General features: G+C 37.9%; 1 protein-coding gene across 2 annotated transcripts in view; it reads left to right on the top strand.

Annotated features, from left to right (window-relative positions):
• Window positions 1–24340, top strand: part of PAWR (pro-apoptotic WT1 regulator) — an 82943-nt gene that overhangs the window by 21611 nt on the left and 36992 nt on the right. For both annotated transcript variants that reach the window (XM_080392493.1, XM_080392494.1), the window contains one exon: window positions 20966–21094. In XM_080392493.1, the coding sequence (XP_080248619.1) occupies window positions 20966–21094 (129 nt within the window). The remainder of the gene's footprint in view (window positions 1–20965; window positions 21095–24340) is intronic.

Genomic DNA, 24340 nt, shown 5'->3' with positions numbered 1-24340 from the left:
GTTCATCACTTCCAGATGTTTAAAATACGCTGCACTGTGTGCTCTTTTGACTTGAGCTTAATTGAAGGCAGCCTTAATTCCTAAGACAGGTTTTACCAGCTTTATCTTTCCATGATTTGGCCAATGATTTTGGTTATTTTTGTCTTTGGTTCCTAATTTTGAGAAAATACGTACTATCGGTTAATTTCTGGCATAGATCTGCCTTAGTCAGTATACTTACTGCTTACTGTTGTTATTGATAGCAGGTTTATTTGTTTTCATCACAGTCCTTTCCTGCCTAAGTGGGACATTTGGGGAAAACATCTTGAGAAGTTACTTTATAATGAAAATACAATTGGCTGAATGTGCCTTTTGTACACCAAATCATTGTGAAAAATGTTAGTTTAATGGTGAGAAGTACCTTTAGGGCTTCAATAAACTATATGTTTTGTGGACAAAACTAAATCCAGTTTACAAAATTTTGTAGAGTTCATATTTGTATTATCTTTAGTTGTATCACCTTTCCTCAGAACTCCTGCTCAGGAACCTAGGAAAGCAGCCTTTAAAAATCGGAGTGTGGGGGGGAAATGGGTGTGAAATCATTATTACTGTAGTTCAATTATGGAGCTAGGTCTTACTCATGTATCCTGGAAAGACAACTGAACTCCTGTGTCCAGTATACCTTTTCCAATGGCCTTCATTGGACTTATTTCAGTGCTGTGCAAAATTAAGAAAGGCTGCACTTTTGTGTCCCTTGGCTTCTCACTAAGATAATGAAGCTGTATGCAAAGAATAGGATTTGTAGAGTATCTATGTGAAAAGCATCATGTTGTCTCTTGTCTTTAGAAGATGAGCAGAATTGCCAGCTACATGAGTTGATAACTTCTTTCTTGATTGGGGAAGTAGTGGTAAAAAGTAATCTTTTGTGGTGGTTTTTCCTCTACAGCTTTTAACCCATGAGTCCCATTCTTTTCCTTGTATCTGAGAAAGTCACAGCTTTCAGTAGTAATAAGGCTCTTACAAATTCCATAATGGAAGGCCAAGAAAAGAAGAGGGCCAATTAATATGCAACAGAAGGAAATGTAAGTGAATGCATCACCAGAAGAAAATCAGAAAATAATTCAGGCAAAGGAGATCTAGGAGTTTGTCAACTTTGATCTGATTTCAATGAATAGTGAGATAACAAATCCATGATTCCAAATCCAGTGAAACCTGACCTTCATTGGATTTGGTGTGTTCAGAACTTCTTGCTTAGTATAAAGTGTTTTTCATGTAGTGTGTGATATGAGTTGTGGCTTAAAAATACATATAGATATGTATATATCTATATGTATCCAGTAGTGTAAGAGTTGTAACAGTTAAGCAGTAAAGAAACTGTTCGGTAGGGCAGCTCACTTTTTGGAGGTGGGTAACATATAAAGCGTATGTTACAGGAAGAAGTATACATTCATTCAGATGAAGTGTGTGCATTTAAAACAGTCCATCTTTCTCCAGTCTCCTAATGAGTAGTAGTGTATCAATTGGCTGTTTCAAACCAGGAACTTTAGGTTTTAAAAGCTTTTCCTTTGCATATTTTAGAACTTTTCTACACATTCTTCTTAAATGCATCAGATTACTTGCTTGCTTCTGCATGCTTTTTTGGATGCATCTTTGGATTTGTCCCTGAATCCCTCTTTGTGCACAGAATCTTTGAATCACAGAACATTTTGCCTTCTCAAGAAGGAAGCATTAATCTCAGGTGTTGCCTAAATGTAAGAAAAATAAAAGCCAGGTGGACCCTGATATTTCTGCTTTGGGGGGAAGTGGGGGACAGCACATGAAAAAGAAATCAACAACCCCACTGGCTTTGTAAATGCATAGAAATGTTGGTTGAAGAGGGCCTTTGGAAGTCTCAGAGCAATACTTTCAGCAGGCCTGGATCAGGTCTGCCATGGCTTTTTCTTGCTGGTGCTTGAATACCACCGAGGACGAAGACTCCACTGTCTGAGTAGCCTGACCCAGTGCTGTACTCATTAGATGGTGTTCCTAGTGTGCAGTTGATGCATTTTGTACCCTTTGGTATATAATCTGCTGCTTCTGAGACGAGCCTGGCTCTGTCATCTTTGTAACTAACCTTCAGATAGTTCTAGTTGCTATTAAATTGCTCCTAGACTTCCTCTTCAGCAGACTAAACAAGCCCTTCTTCATGTGCTCTTGCTCTATAGACCCTCTCTAATTTCTTTTCCTCCTGTTCACTTGGTTCCCTCATTTCAGAAGTTACTCTGTATTTCAATCATATTTTAATAGGAGTAAGGGGCATATAAGGCATTATTTATTATTATTGTTGGTTCTCCTTGCCCTTGTGGTCAATAAGCAGAAGTGTATCTGATAAAAGTTTCTTTTTATTGGCTCTCCTTGCTGGAGTTACTGGTCATCAGAGGCATATCAGAGAGAGTACAGTTTGGTGGGTTTTTTTAAGGATAAAGAAACAAAGAAAATTACATTGAGACAGATAATTCTTTCTCAGAAGCTAGTTAAGGTTTACATTTTTCTCAGATACTTTTCTTTCCAGATGTTTCAGTGACCTGAGGAGCTTGCTTAATTCAGCTGTTCTTTCAATGATGGAATCAAGATGGATCCAGAAAGGATATGTCCAATAGAGTAATTCCAAGTAGAAAATATTTTTTTTAGGTTGTTCCTCATTCTTTAAACTGAAGCATTTTAATTGCTAACAGAACCAAAAGTATTTCTAGTAACAAAAATAGTCAGTGTTTATTTGGATAGATATGTATTCACATATTTCTAGTATTTTAAAGAATTTTGCTATTGCTTGCAGCAGCCATTCAGAAGACTCATAATCTTGGTGAATTATGGAATGCACATAAAAATATATCTGTTCTCCAGTTATAGATAGATGGTGTTTAAATTGAATGTGAAAACAGCATTAAATGTTTATTCTGACCAGTAGAAAAATGTAACTGTTCTAGTCCATCCCAATATCTTAATCATTCTGATAGTGTTTGTTTTGATAAAAGTTCTTTGCTGCCTTTGTGCTGATAAGAAAAAACACTTACTCCAGTATTTTAAGAAGAATATTTGTTCTCTCTTAAAAGTTTTAAGAATTATTTAGAGATAGAATGGACTGCATAGTGGGTGTTTCTTTTACAGGATTGATTTGGAAGTTGAATGGTGTTACTTTTTGTGAAGCATCACATAGCTTGGTGTTTTCAAGACTGCTGTTTGATTTCCTTGGTTTCCTTTCAGAAAGCCAAATTCTAAATTGTGTGTCCAAAGAATATATTTTTAAGTTTCTCTTAATGTTCAATATGAATCCTCAAATATATCCACCACTTTTTGGTGGTGAAATTCTTATTTGTTCCTAGGTTGAAAATAAGGTCCATACTTCGATTTTGATGTGACTCTTTAGTCATGATGATATTAAACTTAGGCAATATAAAAATGAAATCTGCACTTGCTTTGTTAATCAGAAGCGCCTAGAACGGCTTGTTCGTGCTCAATCTAGTTGTGGAGCCCAAAAGCAATTTGGGTGTTCAAAGTAATTTTGTCATCCTAATAACCTGTCAGTGTTCTTTTTTTTTTTTTTTTTTTTTTTTTTTTTCTTTCTTCCCCTTTGGTCAGTGTTCTGTTTACTGCACACAGTAAAGCATGTGCTAGGGAACAAGAGCTAGCTATTGAGATGCCTAAAAATCTTTTTCTTTGACAGTTTGAGGGAGTTTCTCAAGGGGCATACTAAGATTGGCACTTTCTTCTAGTTGTGAATAAATGTGATATCCATAAAGTAAAATTTGCAGATGGGATAAGGCTCAGTAGTGTTCACTAATAATAGAGTAGTTGTAAAATCCAGTTGATTTTGTGGTCTCCTTCTCAAATAAGGCTAAATAAGATGTCTTCGCCCCCCTCTTTTTTTTTTTTTCTTTCTTTGACTTGTGTATAAGAAAAATTGTTTGTTTTTAAATATTTTGCTATTGAACTAAAGGTCGTGTGAGAATCCCCAGGAATCAGCCATTTCCCAAGAATGTGACTCCTGAAAGATGGTTTGTTCTAACATACTGCTTCTGTAGCCATGATGTGCTGCATGTCAGAGTAAATTAGAGCACAGCTTATTCATTCTCTGGCTACATCACAGGAGTTGGATTTTGAATACCCATTACTCTTTATTCTTCAGACTTCATTAATAGCTTCGGACCACGAGTAAAGTTCTAGGTCACTGGCCCTTTCCCCGCTAGTGTTAATGGAGCCCTTTTTAAGTCTTCTGGAATGTGAAGAATGAAGTTTTACTTCCTTTTTTGGGAACTCCTAATTTTTGCCAGTTGTATGATTACTTCAAGCTTCTGCATTGCTTTAACGGATAAAAGAGTATCACTAATTTATTTCCTATGAATAATTAGAATTTACAACACAAAGAAATGACATTTGAGCCTTAGCCTTTCAGGAGACTAATTATCATGTATATGAAGATTCCCTAGAAGATGAGAACTGAATGCTGAGAAGATTTGATTTAATGAGACTGTTTTAAGTTTCTTTTTTATGTTAAGGCCTGTTTTTATTCTGATGCTGTACTGTGATAGGCTGAAAAGAAAAATCAGGTTGGTGTGAAGAAATAAGAAATTATTTTAAGACATGCATGTCTCAAATCATATTAAAAAAATACCAGGAATTGCATTTGAAGAGAAACATAAAATTCCAGTCCATAATGTAAAATTATCTTTTCAAAAGTCAGTTTAAAACTAGCAGCTTCAACTTCAAGTATTGTAGAATTTTATAAAGTTAGATTCCATAGTAGTTTTGAGAAGTACAAACAGGTTTAATTTGGTTGAGAAACAGTATAGCAATAATTATTTTTCACTTACCAAAAAAACCCCTCACACTATCTTATTAAAACAGACTTTGCATGTTGATGGTTGTGTTTTTCAAGGAAAAAAGATCAGGAGGAATAAGAACGTTCTCTTTCTGTGTGTGTGTGACTGTATCCAAGTTACTATCCGTAACCCAGGTTTTGTTCTGCAGGCAACTAATTTAAATCCTCCTAGGAATGCACAATATCCTTGCCAAAGGGTTTCATAGAGCAGTTGAAAGCTGTGTTTCAAAATAGGCATTCTTTACAAATACTTCAATTAAAATTTTGTCTTTAAGAATAGACTATTAATAGTGCATGTGCTTTGTGGCAAATAGAGGTAAATGTTTAGTCTGCTGTTGAATAGCTAAAAGCTCAGCATGGCTAGTTTTGCCAGTAGTGCAGCTCAGTGGAGGGGGCATTTGAAGAAAACCACAAATTAAAGCACTGTAGGAGTGTAATAAATAAAACAAACTGTTGGACTGATTAAAAAGAAAAACAAAAAAACCCAACAATTCTTGTCTCTCTTATTTATAATCTTAAAAAAAAGAATAATAATGTATCAAAGCCGGTGTAGTCAAGAGTAATCCCCAGTGCATCCAAGTGTAGATGGTGCAACTAGTGGCTTTCAGATCTTTCCTCTGGAAGTGCACAGCAGCATCTGTTACTGAGGACTGTGACCACTACAGATGGGGTTGGACCTGTCCTGCTTCCAGTAGAAGCTGCATTTGCCTGCCAGAGAGATCCTGAAGGGACTGATGGCTTTAGATTTAGTTCAGCCATCAGCTATGATGGTGTTAGTGTGGGTTTCTGTGCCTTTTGCTTGCCTTGCTCACTTAAACTTAGAATTACTGATAGTGGGTTTGCTGTTCACCCGTTACAATGCGAAATAAGGGGTTTGTGTTAAGCAGGGGGTTTGGTTACTTTAATCTTTTCAGTTCAGAAGTCTGGTAGCGTGGCTGTGGCCAAGTGCTCCATTTCATTTGGAGGATCCCTTCTCACTTAAATGTGCTGTTTTTCCCTCAAACACTTATTTGGTCATAATCTAAGCCATGTTGTTTTGTCTTTCTGGTTAGATTGGTATTGCTCTGCTACATCAATGAGTGCTTGCCATTGGGAGTATGTGTTCAAGTAATATTTTTGTTTTCTGCCTGGTGGAAACAGGAGTAAGTGTTCATGTCAAAAAAAGGATTTTCCAGGGAGTTAGTTCATCTCCAGTGAGGATAAACATTTGGAAATGAGCATGTCCAGATAACTTGCACTCAAAACAGTTGACCAAAGTAGTCTCTGGTCCAGTAATGCTGATTTCTAAGAAACTGTGTAATACTGGAGAAGTTTTCAGATAATATGAGTATAAAATTACGATTAAAAAAGCAAATGCAGGAGCATAAATCTAGATCAGCAGATGCTAGCTGGATGGATGTCAGTTCCAGGTAAATTAGTGGGAGTTCTCTTTCATTTAGTTTGCTTGACTAAAGAACAGGCAGTGTAATTTAAAAGATCTTTTTTTCCTAGAATTTTAACTGAATCTTTGAGACTTTCATCACAGAAGTCTGTTGCACTCTTCTTGTGAATAGCTTGTGCTAATAGAAAGGCAGAGGTTGTAAGAAAAGGTAGTTTTAGTAATTTTGACTAAACAAGTGGGGAAGTGGATATGGATCACCATTTCTTCAGTAGATACAATAGACTAGTAGTAATTGAAGTTAATACTATAGTGCAGACAATTGGATAAGGTCAAAAGGGGAAAAATGTGATTTAAGAACTGCTACTCTGTGCTTTTTTTTTTTTTTTTAAATGTCTGTACATCAAAATTTTATAAGAGCAGTTGTCCTCATTTGGGGAAACACTCCAACCATCCCAGCATCCTTTCATGGCAGGGATGAGTGAATGAGTGGTTGAGAACAAAGCAGGTGGAGAATAAAACTTCTTTTTTTTTTTTTTTTAATTTCTTTTTATACTGTTAGCTTTCCAGTTTAGAGCAGTATTCTGCTTAGGGAGTTCTTGATGCGTGTGCCCATGTCTTCAGATGAAGGGCCAGAATGCTGCAGTCCCTTATGTGCTGTATGTTGCTATAACAGAATTGCCCTGCTGCTTCATGTTTGCTCCTCCCAGTTTGCTGTGCAGCTGCAGTTCATTTATGTGGGATGTGTGCATGAAGGTTGGTGGGGAGAGATATGTTCTTGGTGCAGTTTGTTATCCTTATTTGTTATATGTGTTGCCACTGCAGTTTTTTCTGCAGAGAGTTAGTGTTATATAATCCTGGAATATAAGGCTGAAGGGCACCTTGAAGAATCCTCTAGTTGTCATCTTGGCCCAGCTGAATCCTTGTTACCTGTGTTAACCCTGACATTTATCTAACATTGATGTGTTTTTTTTTTTTAAGATCTTGTGATGAAGGTTGCTTTTCTAGGCAGACTGCTCTGTGCCCCCCTTTTTTTTGTGTGTGTTGCTTTTTGTTTGTTGGGGTTTGTGTAATGTATTTGTGGTTTTTGCAACAGAATCTTACTAGGTTCGATGAGATGTGTAAGTGAACCAGTCTGCATCCTATTTGAAAAGTGATTTTTTTCTTTTCTTCTTTTTTTTCCTGTTACTGACCCATTAAGTTGTTTATAATGTTAGCTGGACTTTTGGGAGTAGTCCTTTCTTACAGCATTTTGTGTCTGTGGTGACTGTGAAAGCCTTTGTGGGTGTTTGATGTGACAATACATAGATGTACTTACATCTTCCTTTCTTCTCTACACATTCTAGAAACAGTCTTTAAACAAAAACCATAAATTGAAAAGCAGCCACAGAAGAGTCAGAGCCTCTTATTATCCCAACTCCAGTTAAGACGATACTCTGTTACATATAAATGCGGATAGCCAAATGTTAAGGTAGCTGTTTCACACTTTCAGATTCGCCGCCATAAAAGATCCTGGGCCAGAGTTACATTTCAGGCAAAACTACTACAGCTTAATTAACAAGACTTTCTTTTTATCTTATTACAAATCGCTGTCAGAAGGACAATTGAAAAAATAATATAAGTGTGAATGGAGCTCTAATTGTTTTAAGAAAAAGGGAGTTCCATTTAAAAGAAATGTGGAAAACTAATTAAGGCAGTAATAAGAGAATACCCAAACCGTAGTACATAAGGCATAGTGTAATAGCTATGTTATGATCTTTGTGGTCTTGATTTCAATGGATATTTCTTCCTAAAACTACTTGCATATGTTAACAGGACAAATTACTAATGTGAAGAATGCTGTGTATACAAAGTACACGTATCTTAATGGCATTTTTGCTTATCTGTGCCAAGAGAGGGGGTAATTTGATAGAAATTTCACAAGGAGCTAGATCAGGTCTAGTGGTTCCTATCTTTGTGCTGTCCCTTTTGCTGTGTGTGCACACCTGTTTTGATAATAAGGGGAGTGGCAGGTCTGAAAATAATATTTTTGGGTTTTGATGAATTAATTTACGGCAGTATCAGTTTCCGTACAGGTAAACATTACGCCAGGACTACGCCAGGACTGAAGAATGGGCAGTGCAGGCTCCAGTATGCGCAAGAAGATGAGGCTGGGCTGTTTGGCCTGTCTGTAGGTATTTCTGAGTTCATGCTTTTTGTGGTGGAAAAGCCAAGTTAAGAAGTCCAGCTTGTCTTTTCTCTCCGTCCTGCACATTTCTATGTATGTTGCAGTTTTCTTTCAGTTGTAGTGGCCCAGCTGCATGTGGAGCCAAGCTGCAAGGTGCACATTAATCCACTGTCCTTAAGTCTTGATGGGCTTTTTTACCTTAGGAATCATGACATGGGGCTATGCTGTTACATGGCATGGTGGTGAAATTTCCAGTGGATGGATGGATAAGCTCTGCAGCTCTGTAGTGGTCCTCTTGTTGCTACTTAGAGTAATAGCCATGCAATTTATAAAGGGGAAAACTGTTCTGTAGCCCATACAAGCTGCAGGTTAAAGAAGTCATCTTGGCATGTGTCAGAGCTCTGAAATCTGAATCAAGAGTTTGTTTCCCCTTAAAAATAGACGGTGTTTACTATTGTCAGGGACACTTAACTGTTTTGGGATATAAATAATATTCCACATCTATCTGTGCTTTTGGATGGATACTTCAGTAAATCTCTGGTATGAATTGCTTAGGTTTTGATTTTGTGAGAGTTTAACCTTTTCAGTGTCCAGGCTGCTTTGGACCCTTGCTTATATCTGACTGACTTGTGCTGACCCTGGCACTCATTTGATCCTGTAGCTAGCTAGACCAAGGTGTATAAAAGACTATTCGCTTTTTACAGAGGTAGCTTTCTGCTAGTAAATTGAGCTGACGTGACTTGCCAGTGTCAGGGCAGGTGATGCAGAGGGCTGGTAGGTGCCCATGGGAGGGAGTGGGAAAGAGGGAGAATTGGAGTATGGCTAAATGGACACAGGCTAATTTAAGCTGCTGTGGAGCCTTAGCCCTTGTCTGTTATGTTGTTAAATTTGTTAGGAATCTTGGGGGAGGGAGAGCTCTTGTTTTCTTGGCTGGAAAAAGCAATTTCAGGGGGCCATGTGAAAATAAAAAATAGGAAGTAAAAATAAAATCAAAGAAATGTAGTTACTACAGCGTCCAAATAAAGTTTGGCTCAACTTTAGGGTGAAGGTTCAGTTCTGATTCTATCTGGAGTGGTTTCCTTTCTTTAAATTGTCCAGTGCCCTCATACAGTTAGTCACAGATATGCAGAGACTTTCTATTCCCACTTTGTTTTAATAGTGTTTGAGAGACTTTTGGATTCCTTACTCTTCCAAACCTACAGACAAGAATCATGTGGCAGGGGAGGGGAAGGGGTTTAAGTATTTGCAGAACAAAACGTAATATATATGTATCTATCTATCTATAGATATCCTGCTAATTTTTATATCTTTTAGTGCAGGTGGTAAAAGGTTAATGGCTAGCCTATCACTTCTATTGTATCAAGAGATTTTTTTTTTTCTCCTAACCTAAAGCCATGTTAATTTCCATTTAAGGAAAAATGTCTGCAGGAGCCAGTGGTATTTACTAACTGCGCCTGTAAAAACATTCCTCTTCACCCTCGGATGCTCACTCAGCCTTCTGTTTTCCAAGTGACATTATTACAGGCTTTAGCTTGTAGTCTGAGAAATTAAAAACATGTTTTAATAATGTGAACAGCAGAATCCTCAGTCTTGATTCCTCCTGGGATATTTCCTCACGTGCATTCTCCTAGTTTGGACTGGAGTGCAAGTGTAGCAATGGCTGGGATGGCTGGGGAATTTATTTTGTTGTTTTTGTTGTTGTGTCCATGTCGTTCCCCGGTCCCCTGCCCTTTACAACATGAAGACTCCTACTAGAGCATCATTAAGATTCTCAAAACCATTTTTTCTCGTGATTTAAAGTATAATTGGGCTGTGATAGGTTACTGCGTGAGATGAATGGAGCTCTGAATCCCATCTCCAGTGCTGTCAGCTCACACGAATTCCTCTCGTTGTCCTCTTTGGTCAGAGTGAAAGGCTGTTGGGTTGGACACATGAATGGCTCAGAGCTGCTCCATGGTAACGGTGGGAATGCTCCTACCCTGTGGTACCTACAGGATACATAAATTGTTTACCTTTCTTTCACTGGGGGATGGTAAAGCTTGAATTACCTTGTGTTTACCACAGTTTGGTCTACAGAAAACAACGCATGTGAACAGTTACCATGGAGAAGACGATGCATGTTAATTTGTGTATCAGTCTTAACCTTAACCTCATGCTCTTTTCCCACTCAATAGAAAATGAGGGGGGTGGGGGTGGTATCGTAGCCCTTCTATGCAGTGCCTCAGCAAGGGGAACCCTTACCAGTGTCTTGGGTTTGGAGCACAGAGCAGATCTATCCATGTCAATGTGTAACAAAGTTTCCTGAGCATCTTTAATGGGTAGATTTCTGAGTACTTCAGAAAAGGACTTTAGCCTTTATTCCAGTTTTAGAGTAGTTGATGTTTTGAATAAAGATAACAGATGCCTTATGAAGTGAAGTCTTAATGATTTGCTTCAGCTGTCAGGCCTGAAAAGGTAGATCCATTGACATGCAAAGAACTTCTTGGTTGCTGAAGACCTAGCCAAGACTTGTGCTATATTGTATGCAAGTCACTGTATAGTTAAACACCCAGCCCCCTAACTGTATCAGACGCTCAACAATTAAAAAACACTACTGGAAAATTGCCTTTTTTTGTGCAAACTTCTTCCTGCAGTTGCATATATAAACTTTTATTTATCCAGCATTTTCCCTGCTTTATTTATTCCTGCTGTATTCTGGTTTGATTTGCTGTGGAAATACCATTGTGCTCTTATGCAATGAGTTACAGTAAGTGAAAGATTTCAGTGAGTGCGGTTGTTTTGAACCAACTGCATGACATGACTCATTCTTCCTATTATGATCCTATACTGTATTTCCTCACACCTAGATTAATTTGGTTTTGTGTCTGTGCATGTTCTGTGTTCTGAGGTCACCATATTCAAATGCTACTTTTGTACTAAGGTACTTGAACCTGCTGGTACTGTTTTGTGGGCTTAAAGTGTGCATATGAAATGTTCTTGAGTGGCAAAGTTTTGCCTATCTGCATGCTCCCATCCTGAAGTCCTAGTTTTTCTTATCCTCTGGGCGTGGAGTATGTCCAGTTTTGTCTTAGACATAATCAAAATGTGAAGATTTTGGGTGAGTGCTGCAGGGGAAATTTGGTGTGGGTGGCTCACTCTGACAGGGACAGAAAGGCTACAAAAAAGTATAATGTGTAGTTTTGCTTCTCAGACAGATTGAAACAGATGTGTCCTTTGCTTGCTTGCTTATTTTTGCTGCTGGAATCTCAGTTTACTTGAGTAGCTCCCTCGCACCAGGCATCAGCTACATGTTCTTTCTACAGTCCTTTCCCACAGCTCTGTTAGTCTCCCACGCTTTCTCCTCCTCACTCCTAACTCAATCCTATAGTTCCCTCAGTTCCTTACAGAGCCTTTGAATGGGAAGAGTCAAACACCTGCTGAGCTGGTTCAGGGTTGCATACAGCGCTGACTGGTCAGGTGGAAGAGTAACTGCCTGCTTTGTCTAGCCCTTGAATTGCTGTGGTGGCTAATCTGAATCTCACTTTTTAGCAAACGTGAATTAAAAGAACCCCCACACTCACGCATCTTTCATATCTTAAATATACTAAACTATTATTAAATATTATTTATTACTATCTGGAACACCCTCTGCATTCCCCTGTGCCCCTCATCACTAGAGACTTCAAAAAACCCTATGAGGACAAAAGAGCTGTAATTTCTGAGTAGTTTCTGTAGGAAGCAGGAGTACAAATACTGGTGATAAACAAATTTCTTGCTGTTAGGACATGGGATTGTACTATGAGAACCTGGACTGGATTTCCATTGGGAGCCTTGGACGTTAATACATTTATATATTTAAAAAAAAAAAAAAAAAGTGTTGGCAGAACCCCTGAGGAAGAGGTTTTCCTTCCCAAATGCAGAGCTAAAGAGTGATCTCTGAAGTTTAGGTTGGGAAACAGCTTCACAGCATTGTTGCTAGGATTAATTTGTAGGTGTAAGGTGTTCTCCCAAGAAAAAGCTTGAATATTAACTGCAGCAGCAACTTCAAACTTTTTTGATCTTATCCGGGTATTACCATCCTAGCAGGCTTCAGTACTACAGATGTGCTTTGCCTGCCGGCATGGCTTCGATCAGTGCTGTCTATTCCTGACATCAGTGCTGAGGCCTTCAAAAGTGCTTATTTATTGCCTCGAAAGTCAAATTCTGCAGTTTTTATCCGGATACATGCCTGTCCTGTTTAAGGTGCTTTTCCAGTACTTCCTCTCTCTTAACTGCCCCATGGCTGAGTGTAGAGTCCGTATCTGTCTGGTTAGAACAGCTATTTCTATTAGGACTCAAAAGAAACAACCGGAAGAGTGGAAAACCTGGTTAATATTTCTATCAGCTTTTCTACAGATTCAGAAGATCCCACTCCCAAATGAGAAATGCAATACAAGTCTCAAGAAAACATTGTGTCGAAGTTGTTTTTTTCCCTAGGAATTGGTTCTGCGTCTATTGTTGTGACTTGTCCCTGCTTACTTGGTTGTCAGCAGCCTCTTTGGCTTTGTTTAGTTTGACCAAACCCACACCCACTGTGTGTAAACACTGAATGAATTCAGCTGGATAAAAAAAGAAAAATGACAATTAGCACGTTAAGTGAGAGAGCAGAAATGTGTGAAGGAGCAGGACTGCATTTAAAAACCAACATTTAAAATGCATCTTGATAGTCAGACAATATAAATCGCTGCAAACTGCATGCTTCAGAGGATAGGATAGTTAGAAATACAGTACACTGATTAATCTGTTTGATCTTCTTTCAGAACATTCTTCAAATACTGATCTCATCTTTATTTCTTTTTAGAAGTACCATAGATGTACTAGGGAAGAAAACGCTCTATATTACACGGTCACATTTAAAGTCATAGTTCTGTTTTGAAAATAGTGTGCTGATCTTCTCCAAGATATGTTTCTGTCACTGTTCTGGCTGTGAAGAGAAGGCTGCTCAATCTGTATGGTCTTTATCTGCATGACAATACATCTTTCTCTCTTTTGGAGCATTGTTTCTGTTTGCTTGGGTTTGGCAGAAGTTCATGGCAATGGAAGTTAAAATGATGGTGATTACAGGCATGTTAACTCCATTATCTAACTGTTCTTTGAATGGCTTTTGTTCAGCCATTGTTCCTGGTGGGTAAACTGCTCCCATTTCAGCTAGTTTAAGTGTTCTCTAATACTAGTATCTCCTAGAATCCAGTCTAATACAGGAGAAAGTTTTATAGGAAAAATAGTGTAGGCAAGCATCAAGTCGGTGAACTGTAGCTTGTTTTCTGTACATCTGGGACAAGTTCTCTTTTCTGTTCTTGCAATCTGTGATTGTTGTTTCCTTATATGTATGGCAAACGGTGCATATATCCTCAACAATTCTTTTTCCTTCTGATGAAACAGGCAAACTTTGTTTTGCCAGATTTCTTCTGTTCAGTCACTGGTTTGCTATCATTGTATTAGTTAGAACACATCATTTCAGAATGTTAATTAGGAGGCCTAGGAGATGGGTTTGGTGGCTGACTATTCTTTGGAGCAAAATTATGATTTATGACTTTTTCTTTTCTGTCTGTGATTTTTGGGAACGCTTCTGTAACTTTTAGATTTGTATGTTCAATGTTATTAGCGATTTCTGTGTACAGAATGTAGTCTTCATTAATGATATACCAGATGTAAACCATCAGCAGAGAAGGGAAAAAACATGTTGTCAGTAGTAAAACTGGATTAGAGCATAGAGGTAAGAGCAGCAGCATGCAAAATTTCAGAGGAGGGGTATGTTTAAATTCACTCTTTTAGTGCATAGAGCTGTGCTGCATCTGAAGTCTGGGCCCTGTGGTTTGGAAATCAGGTGAGCTGGAACTGCCTGTGGATCATACCAACAAGAAGAGGATTTGGCTGCTTTTCTGTTAGCTCCTTTAATTGCTGTTGGCTTTTATTTTCTTTTTAAGAGCAAGGCATTGGTACTTCTTTTGGATGAGTCGTTATTATAGTCATGTAATAATTTCCCCATGGAACAGGCATCAGCAGTTAGACTGAAAATCCTTATGCAGAAGTCAATTCTGATGTTTGGTACTTCTGTTCTTAGATGGTGATCGATCGGAAAAGGCTCTAAGATGCTAACTTTGAGCATATTACTGAAAAGTTTGGTGCTGAATTCTGATGGCTTGCCGGTCCCTATTTTTTGTTATGTTTTTATCTTTTCTAGAAGGATTTTAATTTTGCTAGCCAGCTTGTGTTTTGCAGTTTCTCTTGTATCCCTGCCATTTTAATCTGTGACTTTAATATCGCACACTAAGTAGTTAAATTGAGCACTTTCACCAATCATTCCTGACTAGCCTTGTGATAAAGGATTTTTTTGCGATTAGTTTAAGTTAAACATTTGACTTTTGAACTCATTCTTGTGGTATGTTTGAAGGCAGTGGTGGCCAAACAATGTATTTTGCTGAATAACAAACTGCAAACATAGCTGCTTTTTGTTATTGTAATGAGGGATAATTGATGTTCTGGTGTTGATCTAGTTGATGTTTTACTTAAAGCTTTAAAAGAATGCAAAACACTTTGTTATTTTGCTCTAATACAGACAAATATGTTGGTTGCCCCCCCACCCCCCCAACATTTCTAAGTGGATTTTAAGACTGCAGACTGTATTTGCTCTGATGTATAATTGAGTGTACAAACTAGGCACTTGTAAATTCTCGTTATGGATGAGAAAAGGACAGGGTTCAAACAAAATATAAATGTGACTTATGTATGCTATGAGTTTTGTAGAGCAAGATGTGCACCTCACTCATGTCTAAGTGATGCCCATCTTTTTGTGTTGCCGTTGGCAGGGTGGTCAAGGATGAGTGCATCCTATGTCTGCAGTCAGCTGTGCTCTGGCCCACCTGCTGGTCATTGACCCATTGCTGCATTCGGGTCTTTTTTGATCTCAGATACCAAAGATTCCTGCCTTTACTTTCATCTGGGTTAAAAATCTATTCTTGTGTTCATACTAATTGTTGACATTGGGCCACTCCACTTGGATGCGTAGACTTTTAAAAGTGCACAAAGATCATTCAGATGAGGTGTTAGAGTTCAGTATTATTTTTTGGAGGCTCTTAAAGTGAGAACTAAGGCAAAGTATTCTTAAAAAAATAAAATCCTTTACTGGGTAATCCATATCTGTAAAACTGTTTGTAGATTTTAGATAGTTCCTATGAATAACATTACGCTTTCCGCTTATATAAGGATGTTTTTCAACTTGAAAAGCACTTAGGCGAGCTAAACGTGATGAAAGGCATCGTAAAAAGGGTGTATTTTTTTCCAATTATACTGTTGTTCTAATTATTGTTCCGTTAACCTGTTTTACTGAAATATTTTGGTACTTTCTGGACATTGCAATAAAAGTGTGTTTAAAAGGTATGATTAAATACAGTGTTTCTGAAAGAGAAAAGCAATATAATCTCAAATCATTGAGGTTTGGGATTTTTGCTTGGTCTTGTGTACTCTGGGGAGTGATGACAGAAAGGTTTGATACTGTGCAAAGAGGTAGAAAGATAGTATTTAAGAGATATCAGAGCTGTGCGTGGTAAAGTGTGGAAGCATTTGGTTTTCATTGCTGCAGTAAGAAGAGTAATTATGAAGAAATGGTGTGCAAAATAGTCATCGTGAATCTGCAGTTGACTTTTCCAGGCTTTTCTGAATGATCAGCTGAGGGAAGAGTAATGTCGATTCCCAAAATGTATTTTGTTGTTATTAATTGCCTAATTATGTTTTTTTTTTAGAGTTAAAAACAACTCTTATATCTTGCCTTGTATTTCCACTGTGGAAGCTTTTAGGAAGTGTTTACATTTAATAGAAAACTTTGCACTTTTCTAGCATTTTGATATGAAGTTGTGATAGTGCACTTAGAACTTCTACTAAACATGGAAACTGTCCTTGTGGTAAAACTGTTTTGGGTTTCCCAACACCGCCCCCCCCCCGCCCCCCCCCCCCCCAGGGAAAAAAAAAAAAAAAAGTTGTTTTGGGGAAATGCGAAGAAGTTTGGATTTGTTTCCTCTCCCAGATTGTTAGCATGGTTAAGAAGCTAGAAAAAAGTCAAGATAACTGATGGTGCTTGTGTTTTAGAGATTGTTTATTGCCCAATGTGAAGCTGAACACAGGGTTTTACTGAAAGTATGTATCTGCTTGCACATCTTGCTGTACTGATTAAATATGTTATCTGAAGTGCTCGTCATTTTCAAAAAGCTGATGTAGCACAACTGTTCCGGGAGTTCTGTGAAATAGTTTGAATGGGCTTGTATCTGGTTCAGGCAGTCTCAGTCGGCCCAATTATAACTGCTGAAACTAACCTGACTGACCTTTCATGAAATGAACTGGGAAGCTCTTAGATATGTGCTTGGCCAGCAGAACTGCAAGGCAAAAGCAAGTTGGTGCAGGAAGGGGGATGGGGATAGCGACATTTTGACTCAGCACCATTTCTTGTGGCGAGAGCAGCTTGTGTGCACTCAGAAACCGATCTCTTGCATGTAGGGAATATGGCTTGTTTGCACGGCAAAGACAGTTCCTCCCCAGTTTTTGTTTGCCCTTAGCAATGCACAAATGTTTGTAGACAGCAAACCAGTGAATCATTCTTTGTACAATGTCATCTTAAACTGCAGGCTGGTGGCATGCTGGAATGCGGGGATATCTTCGTGGCTGTTTCTTTCATCAGTCTGATTCCTTTGAAAGCATCCTATTCTGCTTGTATTTTCCAAACTAGAGGTTTACGGAAAAATGTTTATACTACAGCTTCAAACATTTACTGAAATGCTAGAAAACCTAAAGAATTTCTGTGGATTCTTTCTATTGAGATCAGATGTGGGAATGTCACATTGAATATCTGCTGTACCAAACTCAGATGATTATAATGGAAAATAAGAATCTGCTGTTAGGCACATACCATTTCAAAATAAAAAAGCAGGGGGAAGAGAATACACAGAGAGAATTATGTAATGGGTCAGAATTACACCTCGATGGTTACAAATCCATTTCTCTGCTGTTCTGACAGAGAAAGTAATTATTGCATTTATGTCTCTTTCAATGATGTGAAACTAGTTGCTAGTGCAAAGTGTAGTAGCTGAGAGAAGCCTGAAATGCAAACCACAGTAATCCATCTGATTGAAATGTCCTGTGAGCTGAGGCAGTTTCAGCTGCAGGGCAGTTTGAATAAAAATGTTTTTTAAAGCGTGTAAGAACTTTGGACATTTTTAATTTTTCAATAGTAATTAATCTATCAACTGAAACCTGGATGTTCTTGATTTTTATTACTCTAAAAGTTAGAATATAAATAGCATTAAGATCAGCAATCTAACTGAAGCTGTTGGAGAAGTGCAAAGCAGGATATTGAATGTGAAGTATTATTTTGCATAAGAAAGTTTATTTCATCGTGAGTCAAAACAAATGTATTTCCTTATTAAGGCTAATGCTTATTGAAACAAAATATCTTCAGTAAAAAAACAGTAAAATGTTTAAATTCCATAGTTATTATCATGTTGACTTGTGCTCAGCGGGCATCATGGACATCTTTTTAATTAGTGTTGCAGGTATGTGTGTGTCTGTTTGGAAGGGGAACATAACCTTTGTGTTTGGGAAGCCACAGAAGGTTCTTGACAGTGACTATTAATCTGCTTTAGGGCAGGAGGGCATTGGCAACCCTAGCCAAATTTACCGTGTCAGCTGCAAGTGGTGAGGATCAACCTGTCCTTGACTCCTCTACCTCATCTGTAAGAAGTAATGAAAACCCGCTGCTTCTGTAATTCTCACCAGTCAAACTTGTGTTGGCCTTAGCTGGCTCGAGGCCTGTCCGGCAAAGGGAACTGGAGTGGGAGCAAGCCCTAGTAGCCCTTAAAGCAGAGATTATATGCTCCAAATTAGGTTTGCATTAACTGTTTAGGTAACTGTTCTGTGCTTGGGAAGAAAGCCTTTAACTTTGGAAGTATGGATTATTTGGGGGGGGGGGGGGGGTCGAATACCTCTCGATGATGTTGATTAGCAGCCTTTTGTGATCTCAGACATTCCTGAGAAAAAGAGAAAGGGTGAGAGTGGACATCCCTGGCAAATCCTAAATGAAAATGCTTAGTTTAAAATTTTGTGGCTGGAAATTTTGTATCCCATGATGGCATTTTGTTTTGTCTGAAACTGGTAAGAGAATAGTTAGTAGCAGGTGATGTGGTATCAAAAGAGAGAATAATGTTCTTCCTCACAGATGTAACTGTATTTAGAGAAGAGTATTTCTGTGGAATGCTGATAGCCTCTGGAAAGCTTATGAGAAGCATGTATCTGAGGGAGAGAATTTGTGAAGAAAGGAGCGCTTGTCTGCCTAGTTGCTACAAAGACTTTTTTTTTTTTTTTGTGTGTGTGTGCAGTATTGTAATTTGAGCTTTAGGCTTTGTCTTAAAGAATGTTGTTCCTTGAAAATGCGTAAGTTTTTTGAAATGTGTGAAAGTTACTGGTCTTTTCTGTCTCCAGTCGATTTTTTCTTATATTTATTAGAGGCTGCTCTTCCAAACTCATGTCAAACTATCTCTGTTGAGTTTATCTAGGATCTCAATTTGCTTACATGAACAACTTGGAGGCTGGAAGAACAATCCAAAACTTCTCGTGTTTTTCTAACGCTATCATTCTTCATCTGCATGACATTAACATTAGTCTTAATTTATGTGATACATCCTGTGAGCCTCATAGGTTTTTCTGAAAGAGATTGGTTTTGTAAGAGCTGAAGATCACTCACATTTCTTGTTGCAATAGTGGCTCATTATTTCTTTTTCTGTCGCTTCAGAATGTATTATTAGGACAATGGGATAAGTTAGGATACAGACTTAAGTTTTTATGTTACCAAAATTTTTAAGCTTTACCATTTATGGAAGGTAGAGGATATTTATTTAAAGATAGTCTCCTAGAATGTGCTGTGACAATGTTTCTTGAATGTTCCATTAAAAATGGACCTGAGACAATCAAATATTTATAATAATTTTATTTCAAAAGACCACTTATTGGAAGTGTTATTGAATGTATAATGATTCAGCTGTATTAATCTTTCAAGTATGCCTTTTCTTTGTGATACAAGTAGACAGGCCTACATCATTTGTATTAAAATGTTGATTAGAAGTAGACTGGTGATACTGCATTGGTATTCTGCTATGTGTGCTACTGTAGAGAGTTTCAATGGCTTCTATTCAGGTTCACTTACATTCACTTTATTATGTTCACTTTTGAAAACATACCTTTCTAGTTTGCCAGTTTTATAGCACTTCTGTCACCAGAGTGTTTGCTTTGGAGCAGTTAAATTGGTTTTTTTATATAGTAGTGCTATTTTCAGCTAGTAAATAGCACTGGGTTTCTTTTTTAAAAAAACACTGCATTCCAGCAGTCTCGTTATATACTTTTGATTAGTTTTGTGTCCTTTGGATAAGATGATGTCAGAGATCATTAGTATCTAATCCTCAGAATAGTGATTTTGGGTTTTGTGCATTAGAAACTTCCCTTGAAATAATGTGACATTCATCTTTGTTCTCGTGTAGCCCTGTTCTCTGTTTCTTAAGCTTTTGCACATTAATTCAGAAGCTTTTTCTGATATCTTAGAATGTTTAGTTCCTTGTATTTTTCCAACTAGGTCTCACACACATGGCAAACAACTTGTGATGTTGTGGTCAAATTACTTGTTTTTGGAGCTTTGTGCCTGCTTCGAGTTGGTCTTCGAAACCCAAGCTTGTGGGTTTTTTCTTTCTCTAAATTTGTATATGTTAAATTAACAGACCAATCTAGACATAGCTGACCTAGTCCAAAGCTGGTTGAGTCCTCACGTTTCTACCCTAGCCTCAGCATGGGTTTGAGCTGGAACAGAAGCAGTGTTATTGATGGATTGATTTATCTTTCCTGTCTCTCACCTGTCAGTCGTCAGTGTTTTAGAAATGTAATATTTTTGAATCAAGTGTTTCAGCAAATCTAGAATGAAACATTTGTGTTGAAGAACTGAAATGTTACATATCTGTTAATAATGAATGACTGACCAACTAATTTAAATTTTAAAATTACTAATTTTCAATGGTAAACTTCCAAAGGCAAAACCAAAGACAGGGAGAGCAAAATTAAGATGGGTGATTAAGACTGATGCTTCAATCTCAGCAGATGCTATTGTGTCAAAAAAGGTCAGCTGTTGAGTGAAGAGTAAAATGAATACTTTCTCGAAATCTCTTCTGTAGAGGTAAAACTATTGCTTATGAAAACACTACAGAGTCAGTTAAATGGAAGGAACCTCAAGTATAGTTCAAGTTCCTGTTCACAGCAGGATTAGCACTGAACTTGGACAATGTTGCCTAAAGCATTGTCAAGTTGGATCTTGATTTGATTGTTTGGTTTTGTGATTAAGAAAAATCAGTTAGTTGTCAGACTTTTTGTATTGAAGATATCAATAGCCACAGAAAGGAAAGCATTTAAACATTTAATTAAGCTTTTCTGAAATATGAAATTAATCTTTGAAAATATTCACTGATGCATGAAATTTCTGAAATGTGGGAAGAATGTGAAACAACATACAAAAACTATACCTGAATGTTTTTGGTTTTAGAGCCTTGATGAGTATGAAGATGATGAAGCAGGGCAGAAGGAGCGAAAGAAGGAGGATGCTATTACCCAACAGAATACGATACAAAATGAGAGTTCCAGTGCAGATACCCCTGGCTCATACTTGCTACAGGTGAGATCTTAACACTTTCTCATTTTGATATTTTATTCAGTTTTAAAACTCGTACTGCTGCTGCCTTTGTACTCCTACTTAACAGTAGGTTAACACCCTATATGGAACAAAGCCTGAAGTTCAGGAGTTGTCACATTACTAAAAACAGAGTATGGAGTTCCATTCCCCAAACTCAACACCACTGAGATCTGGTTCTGATATTCTGCAGGGGCTTTGAAGGTAATGGTGTTGATGTTCACCATAAAACTTATTTAATGAGAGGAAGAGAAACCTGAAGATTTGAATGAAAAATACTCAAAAGTTTAGATTATTCAATTAATTGCAGGTAGATTTTTTCAAATCCAGACCTGATTTCCTAATTTAGTTTATTGTCAGTTAAAACTAGTACTGATTCTGAGATTGAAACAAACATGCACAGTCTTAGGGAAAACACCTCTTGCCTCTGTGAAACCTCCCTTTTTTTTTTTTTTTTTTATTCTCCAGTCCCCTCATCATACTGGTTACACTGGTCTGCAGCCCACCTCCCACTATCAAACGTTGCCAGTTATGCCCAATACACCCTTCCTGCATACTATGCTACCTGTGGCAAATGTCCTGTCTCTTTCCTTTTGTGCCCTTAGTCTCTACAGCCAGTCTTGTTTCTCCTCCTCTTCAGTTACCTAACAGCACGTGCCAGCTTAGCTGTACACACTGAGGCCATCCAGCTCTGCCTGTTCGCTCCAACAGAGGCAATAGCACATGCCTAGGAAGAAGAATATACCAGCAGAGCAAGCACATGGTGGTAGTTTTCAAATGACCCATAACTAGGGGGCTTCACTGAATTTAGTGGGTCGGCATGAGCTTGCCTCCTAAAATTTTGCCCGGTCTTTCATACGCTTGTGGATGTGTTTAACATTCAGAAGAGCCTACAGCAAAGAAATCTACAGCTTAATTACCTGGAATGTGAAGAACAGTCTCCTTTTTTTAAGTTGAACCTGTCATTTGCCATCTGTTTCCATGTGATTTCACCAAGGTGTCCTAGTGGAAGACAAGAGGAACAGCTGCTTCCTCCATGTGACTGAGTGCTGTGGAGAGAGCACGGCCCCTCTCAGCTGCCTCTTCTCTAGGCTGAAGAATTGTATTTTATTTGGTTGTTCCTTGTACAGGAGATATTCAGTAACGTTCTGTACTTTTTCTGGTTTGACTGTATTTCATTTGGGATGAGGAAGCAGAACTGGAGGGTTCAGTAAAGCATGCAGTTCTAGAGTGGTTTAATGGTGGTTGTTTTGTTCTCCGTTTCTTTCCTGACACTATCTGCCTGTTTGTCTTCTGAGCACCAAGTTTACTATTTTTATTGTGTGTTTCTCTAACAATATTTTGGAGTTATCTGTGAGTGATAATAACAAGCTCAGAGGCTGATGCATATGTAAATGTAGAAGCATGTTTACCTTTTTGTCTCACTTTGTGCTTATGTACGTGAAATTTCATCTCCTGGTTCACCTCCCAGCCACTCCCAATAGAGAAAACCGGCATCTTTTCATAGTTGGCCTTCATCTTTTCTGTTCTGAATAGTGTCTATGGACATGTCCTCCCCAAATGTATTGTAAAGCGCAGGTCCCAGAACAGGTTCCTGTGGAACTCTTCTGGATACTCCGTTCACTGCAAAAGCTGACCATTAGGGTCCACCATTATTTCCTGTCTTTTCACCAGTAATTTATTCTCAAAAGGACATTAGCTCTTATTCTAGCGTAGTTTAATTTCTGTAGGAGGCTTTGGGGAATGCATTTTTGAAATGCAGCAGGCTGTCAACCAGCTTTCTCTTCTGGACATTTAACTTAAAGCTGTATTAGACCTGTGAAGTGTAACGGTTTTGGCCTGGTGACTCTTCTGCACTATATCGTATTTACTCACTTATTCCCTAACTGTTCTAGAATTAACTAGCACCACTTTATTCCGTATAAATATCAAGCTTCCTCATCTGTAGTTCTCTGGTCTCCTTTAGAATCTTCTTAAAGATGGTGATTATGTTAACCACTCGTACTAGGGCAATTTTAAGTGAGAGATCATATATGATCTTGAGTAGTTCAGCTATCGTGTTTTTCAGTAATACCAATAGTTTTTTCAAAGCTCAAAGAATAAATACCTTGTCATTCTGGCAACTCGTTTTTTCGTTTTGTTAACTTGTTTTTAAGTTCTACCAGCACTTCTGTTTGAAGCAGATTCTTTGAGTCTTCCATGAAGAAATGTTCTGATATGAGACCCTTACCATGCTTTTGCATGGTGAACACCAACAAAAATATTTCTGCAGAGAGACTGTCTTCTCAAAGTATGCCTTGTATAACCTGATCTATTGTCTTTGTGCAGATTCTTTGGCAGGATTCCTCATTCTGAAATGTTTTTACGCTTTTTCCAAGTTGTTTGTTAGGCTCTTCCTTATAGTATTCACTCTTTTCACTTCTTCAGCAAATATTCCAAAAGTTGTCACTGTTTGCCCTAGTGGTATTACTACATAATGCTTTGGCTGTATTCCCATGCCCCGTTTTTTAATCCATATTTTCTATTCTTGACCAGAAATCTCAGTTACTATTTACTAGGCTGTCTGTATTAATTGTATCATACACAGTTCCAAATTTGTCACCTCGGTATTCAAACAGGCACTACTACTTTGTTGACAGAGCACAGCGGGGGCGTCCTGTCACTGACAATACAGAAGAGAATCCCAGGCCTCAGATCTGGCAAAGACCCAGGGTGGCACATGTACAGAACAGATGGAACCTTAGAAAGTTGTAGCTGCTGAGACTTAATCAGTTTATTACTGGCAGTTGTCAACTTGCTTTTTATTGGAAGACTTACAGCTTACCCAATTTGAACAGAATTTGACAGCAGTGTTATTTCATCTTCGATGACTTAGTTCCCTTTTGATTCTACTCTGTGCAAATTAAGCCTAATTCTGTTGCTAAAAGTAGAGTTTATGTTTTAGATCTAAGAATTCAGTCAATTCTAGTTGCCATTGACCAATATTTATTCTAATTCTGTCTACTAAGCAGAATAAATACGTTGCTTTAGTGTTAGATGTTTTCACTGATTTGTCCATTCTGTTATTTTATGAAATTTGTAAATACATAATTACTGGGGCTGTGGTAAACAAGAAAGGTTAATACTGACTTCATGTTTGATGGGCAAATACGTTGCTGAACACTGGTTTTATTTCCAATCCTTAAAATGATCTTTCAGTTGTATTTTGATATTGTCAGGTGTTGCTGTTCT

Source organism: Falco punctatus, assembly GCF_963210335.1.
Source record: "Falco punctatus genome assembly, chromosome: 6".
NCBI classification, from domain to species: domain Eukaryota; kingdom Metazoa; phylum Chordata; class Aves; order Falconiformes; family Falconidae; genus Falco; species Falco punctatus.
This window is presented reverse-complemented; position numbering and strand designations above follow the sequence as displayed.